We start from the raw sequence: 6,862 nt of genomic DNA on the forward strand, positions 1-6,862 counted from the left end.
ATGGGAATGGAAAATGTTTTTCATGCTCTAGTGGCCTGCAAATCGGCTGAGAAGGTATGGAAGCTAATCCATTTTGAAGATGATATTCATGCAGCTCACAGTCAAGATTTTTTAAGTTTGCTGCATGCTATGAAAAGAATGAGAAACAGAGCTAACCTGGAGCTGTTGGTAACAATTTGTTGGGTAAAATGGAATGCTAAGAATCAGTTGCTTTTCAAAGGAAAAAAGGAGAACCCCCAGATTATGGTAGCTAAACCTGAAGCTATGATTGCAGCTTATAAGAGGGTACATTCTTCAGCTGAGGCTTGTAGTGAAACAAAGCAGAGGGTACCTCCTCAGACATGGAATCCCCCTCAAGATGGCTTTGTAAAAGTAAACATTGATGCAGCTATCAACTTCGAAAAGAACATTGTAGGGCTGGGGGCAGTGATCAGATATGGTTCGGGGCATGTTACAACAGCTGCTATCAAGGTTTCTAAGTTTCATGGAGATGTTTCTTATGCGGAAGCAGAAGCTATGGAATGGGGTATGTTGGTGGCGAGAGAAGCAAAAGTGAAAGCTGTAATCGTGGAATCAGATTCTCAAGGTGTGGTCAGTTTAGTTAACAACAAGCAGGGCAGCAAATCCGAGATCTATTGGGTTGTTTCAGAAATTCAGAAGTTAGTGGAAAACTTCGAACGTGTTAGTATTAAGTATACGCCTAGATCTTGTAATGTTATTGCCCACTCTTTAGCTAAGTTAGCTTTAGAAAAGTGCGAGACTGTTGTGTGGAAGGGTTCATATCCTTCACAAGTGATGTATCTCCACTTATCGTTGATTTAATTGAAATCTCTTTTCAAAAAAAAAAAAAATTCTGATGGAAATCTAGTTTCCATAAGTTGAGGAATTTGGTCTCCTCTCGCAACAGTGAGGAAATCTAAATTCCACACAAATGAAAGGCTTAAATTCTCAATTTTACTCTTAATTATATTTTTATTCCCAATTCTACCCTTTGACAAATAACCCTCATTTGCAAATTATTCTGCGATTTCACAGCTCTCATAACTCAAAATCAAATCAAAGCCTCTCAAAAACAAAAGTTAAAATCTCAATTTCCGATAGCGAGTTTCATTTGTTAGCCAGTGAGCTACGACAATGGGTCCGTTCGCCGAAGCTATCTTAGTAAGTATCAACGCCTTAGCTTCACGGTTTCTCACCGTAGGTACGATTTTTCATCTCTTTTCATCTGTTTTAGTGTTGTCACTTTTATCGTTTTGATGGTATTGTTGATTTGTTATTGTTAGTTGTTGTAATTATTCTTGTGTGGCTATTGTGGTTATTTAATGAGTTTAGCTTATGAGATGATGGAGAATGAGTTTGAAGAGGGCTATTTGAGATTTTGTTGCTTTAATTTGAATTAATTTTGAATTTTCAGATGTGTCATTTTGTTTGAATAAGTTATTATGAGGATTTGATTGAGATTTTGTTTCATTCTATTGTGAATGGATGGGTTTATAGATATATGCCTACCAAGTGTTTAATGACCTGTCTAAGAGAAAAATGTTAATTTTGCCCTGAAATTATGATTGCATCTAGAAGCATATTTCCAATCCGTAATTGACTTTACTGATGTCTATGTTTTGTGTTTGGGGATGCCAAATTTTTTTGCTGTAATCATAAGAAATAAATTTGAATTAATATACAGTGGCATTTTTAAGTGTTAGTAGAAATTTTGAAGGAATACATATAAAGGGGTTTGGTAGTTTTTCCTTTTGATTTATCTCGTAATATATGTACAATTCTAGCTTTCATTAAGGCTTGCAAGACATGTAAATATGTAATGATGATCACTTTGATTTCAGCGAAATCTAATTGGTCTCTTTCTTTTTGTTTGCTTTTTCAAGGATTGTTCTCACTATTTTCACAACATTCATTAACATGTCAATCCAAGTGCCGTGCAATTTCTCTTTAGCTTTCTTTAATCTTTATGTATTAAGCCCTCGTTCGTCCCCTCAGGCTGACTTTAATTTCTTTGTCCCTTCTCTTTAGTATAATTTTTTAGATTAATTAAAATAATATGAACCTAAAAAAAAAAACCTGAGCTGACCCTATTGAAACTTTTATTTAGACTCGCAACTTTGCAACATCCTATTTTATTCTTGTCCCTTGACTTTGGAATTAGATACCAATTTAATTTAAGAACAATTTTCTACTTTTCCTTTTTTATTTATTGTTTTATTTTTCCCCTAAAATCTTCACTCTTACATTTATATCACGCCACATTAATGTATATGAATGGGTTTTGTAAATAATATATATCTGCAGTATTTTTTTCCCTCGTAAATGAATAAAACTCGTAGATCAACTTAAATTGATACAATTTGAATTTAACTTCAATTTCATTTTGTTGTTGCAGTAATGGATGACTTAAGTTTAACTGAGACAAATAATTTTAAAAAGAAGAAATTGGCTACATTTATGGACTGGTTTCAAACTATGCAAGTAGTTGTTTGCTTAGTGAAGTTTATAAAATATGTTTGGAGAAATAATTTGTGACACGACTTAAAAGTAATTTCTAACTCTCAAGTATAAGAGTATCTTGTTATATTATAACTCGGTGAGTCTGAGGTCGATCTACAAAGAAATGATTTAATTTGTTTATTTAAGTTTATAAAAAAATTAAAATTAAAATTAAAAACATGCAATTTAATTTAGGAAAAAACTATGAAATTGAATTAGTTATGGTTATGGATCCACTCCTAGTAATAAATATAATTTAACAAATTATTTTTATTTTATTCCCAAAGGATTAATTGTATAAATTAAAATTATTTTCCCATTTATTTTATTATGGATTAAGAACTTAATGTGCCAAAACTTAATTTGTCTACAATAAATCAAAATACCATTTTACCATACTTTATACTAAGATATTAAGAATTCATTGTGCCAAACTCCCCTGTTTGTTTACAATAAATCAAAATTTCAAAATATAAAATATGGATAAAATTAAATATAAAACAATTCGATTTACAAAATGAAAAATAGAATTTGATTAAACCATATTTTTACTATTAAACCATATTTTTACTAAGAGTTTCACTGTAACACCCCAAATCTAATACGTGCGGAGCACGTGAAGAAGGAGGTTACTCACAAATCATAATCTTTACTCATAAGTTTCAAACTGAAATTCCTCCAATTCTTATTCAAATAAATCCATAAATCCAAACGTCAAATACTAAATAATCTCTCTCGAGGACATATAAAAATAATAACAAAAGTCTCAAACTCCAAATTACACGTTCATAATAAAAGTAACTAAATAGAAACACAAGTCTATTCCTCCTCTTATTCAATAGCAAACGGAAACTGGAAATCATTAACTCCAAAGCTAAGTGCACCTCTCAAAAGAAACTTAATCTGCAAAAAAAGTAATGACGAGGGGTGAGCCGTCAACTCGGTAAGTAAAACCATTCCTAACACACTAGGCCTATCGATACCAAAAATATTGCAAGCCTTCTTTTGTTTAAAGCATATATCATAATCCATAATTTTCATAAAACGATATATCACAATAACATAAGATAAATTCTTAATAATTCAGAATATTCAAAAGCATATTTACTTACGAATCAAATCATGTAATACGTATACAGAAAACAAACAGGTTAGCTCATGTCACATAGTGTCACCTATAGTCCCGGTGACCCGGCCAGAAACAGAATCAGAATATCGCGTGCACATTCAGAACAGAAACCCAGTACTGGTCCAGACAGATATATCGTATATTACGATCAGAATCAGAATCAGAATAACTATGGACAATGAGCCAAAACATTAGGAATCTCATACAATTATCAGTAATTGAAATCATATATGGGTACAAAACATTCGTATCAGATTTATAAAAGTTCATAACAATAATTTAGGCTTGTATAACATTTTAAAGATAAAATCATAAAAGGTTGTCATGTCATAAAATCATTTACATATTAAAAAGCATTTATAAAATACTTTGTTAAAAAGAATGGTTTGAAAACATTTACATAAAGCTAATTTTGTTATCAAAATTAGTAATCCTTTAAGTAGTATCAAAACATTTATACTTATAATAATAATATCAAAATACTTCTACATATCCAGTACATTAGGAATGAAGTTACTTACCTCGACAAATGAACTTGGATTAACACACCTCTAAGCTTCTAAGAGCCTCAAACACCTTCAAAACCTTAAACAAATACAAGATATGACAATCAATAACTTATTCTAAGAATTTGATTTTCTAATTCATACCCGTACAGGTCTGATTCTCAGAATTTTAACTCTTAATCCAAGTCTCAGAATGATATAAAATCCTATGGAACCATTCTGGACATCCATGAGTACCCCATGTAAAATTTACAAGAGAATCCGATATCAAAAACATTTTAAAAACTATTTACTTCTCAGCAAATTCGAAACTGTTTTCACATAATCTAAACCAAACAGAACGGGTTCCGTGATTTTTATAAAATAAAATACTAATCAGAAAATTATGAAATTAAAACTGCGAATCCTAGACACATATATTAACATACATAAAAACTTTCAGAATGTTTTGAGTTCATTTGGTGGTACAAATAGTCTTTTGAATCTGATCACAATACTGGAATCGTGGATTTCCAGTGCAGTGGTTTCTATTTCCAAAATACGTATAAAATTGAAAACGAAGTTGAATTTAATGAAATAAAATTTAATCAAGAAGCCCTACATGTCTAGTTTCCAGAAATATAAATTTTATAAGAAAATTCGTTCAGAAAATATAGCTTTAAAAATTCGAGATACTCATGCTGTTCAGAATAAACGTTGTGAACTTACCTGTCGCTTTGAGTCTCTCCTAAACAAAGGTTTGAATCCTAAGATTTGGGTAGGAGCGTAAAGAGCAGCAGAGAAGAAGGATAAACGTTGTGAACTTAGGGTTATGGAAGGGGGAAAAGTATGTATTTATAGGGGATCTTAAGAAACCCTATTCAATAAGGAAAAATAGCCCTTTTCCAAAATGATCTCATAAATAACCTCTATTTAATTAGTACCCCTTTCTAAATAAGGGTTATAGGCCACCCATAATTCTCAATGAAAGCCCAATTTCCATAATTTAATATGTATGCGAATTTGTGGCGTTACATTCACATTCCCCTAACTACTAATATTTAGCTAAACATTTTTTGAAATAAAGAAAATTATTAAAATTGAAAAATGCATAATTAAAAAATGGAATTTGAAAATTGAAATAAAACTAATTTTATTGATTGAAAATATATTACAAAGAGAGATGAGAAGAAGAATTTGGGGGGAAAGAAGAGAAGAGAATGTGTGAAGAGGTGTGTCCCCCCCCCCCCTCTATTTATACTAATATATGGTAAATCAACACCACACAAATAAATAAATCTAATTACATCTTAGCCTTACATTTGTCTCACTAATAAAATATAAATCTAACTTAATCTACTCAAACACATCCAACACATTCCACTAACAATTACCATACCTAACATTATAAAAACTTATAATTTTACAATTATCATATTTATCGTGGTAAAAACTTAAAAATTTACAACAAAAGTCTTGGATCCTCCTCGACAATGACATAATTTCTCGGACTTCCATTTGTTTGGAGCCTCAAATTGCATGAAATTATTATTTTTACCTAATAAACACATAAAAATACAAAAAATCAAATATTTAGAAAAATAATTAGAAATTCACAATATGTTACACAATTGCAAATATAAATTACATTAACAGCACAAAATAACATTTTCACCCCTTCATTACCATACGATTTTTAACACTAATCAATCTGGAAAAATCATTAAGACATGAAATGTATGTGCTCGATTTCTTCACAAATAGAAAAAATTTTCACCGATTAGCTTATGATAGCGACGCAACTTGCATAGCCCAACTTAGAATGGATAAGCGTGCATTTACAAATCTATGCACTATGCTTGAAATGAACGGGGAGCTAAAACCAGCAAAACATTTATTAGTCGATGATCAAGTTGCCATGTTTTTACATATAATAGTGCATCATGTGAAAAGCATAGTGATTAGGTTTAAATTTTTTAGATCGGGAGACACTGTTAGTAAGTATTTTCACAATGTATTGCATTCTGTGATACGACTCCATGGAGAATTATTGAAAAAGCCTAAGCCAGTTTCAGAAAACTCCACTAATGAGAGATGGAAATGGTTTAAGGTATATATCATTGTTATATTCATTTTTCTTATATGCTAAATATGTTGTATGATATAAATAATTATTTTTTTTCTTTGGCATTGATAATAGAATTGTTTACGAGCATTAGATGGAACATATATTAGAGTGAGGGTGCCTGCAGCAAATAACCCTAGGTACCAGAATCGAAAAGGGGAGATTGCCACTAATGTCTTAGGAGTATGTTCCCAAGATATGCAATTCATTTATGTTTTAGTGAGCTGGGAAGGTTCAGCTGCTGATGGTAGAGTCTTTCGTGGGGATCTACGGAAAATAAATGGTTTGAATGTACTAGAACTAAACGAGTTGTTTAATATAAAAACTTTAGTTATCTAAAACTTAATATTTCTTAATTCTAGAAGTTACTACTATCTAGTGGATGTTGGGTATGCTAATAGTCCGGGATTTCTCACTCCTTATCGTGGACAACGATATCACCTCAATGATTGGAGGGAAAACTACCAACCTACTAACCCACAATATTTTTTTAACGTGAAGCATCCATCCGCTAGGAATGTTATTGAAAGATGCTTTGGCATGTTGAAAAACCGACGGGCAATTCTTAGGAGTCCTTCCTTTTAACCTATTAAGACTCAAAATAAGATTATCATGGCATGTTTC

General features: G+C 31.3%; 1 protein-coding gene across 1 annotated transcript; it reads left to right on the top strand.

Moving 5' to 3' along the window:
• Positions 1–822, top strand: LOC112099003. The gene has a single exon (XM_024186101.1). It carries the CDS (start codon positions 1–3, stop codon positions 820–822), a length of 822 nt encoding a protein of 273 aa, XP_024041869.1.
• The last annotated feature ends 6,040 nt before the right edge of the window (positions 823–6,862 follow it).

This window comes from Citrus clementina, unplaced genomic scaffold, assembly GCF_000493195.1.
Source record: "Citrus clementina cultivar Clemenules unplaced genomic scaffold, Citrus_clementina_v1.0 scaffold_4, whole genome shotgun sequence".
Lineage (NCBI taxonomy): Eukaryota > Viridiplantae > Streptophyta > Magnoliopsida > Sapindales > Rutaceae > Citrus > Citrus x clementina.

Excerpts from the sequence above, each read along its gene's own strand:
- LOC112099003 (XM_024186101.1), top strand. The coding sequence starts at position 1 with ATGGGAATGGAAAATGTTTTTCATGCTCTAGTGGCCTGCAAATCGGCT.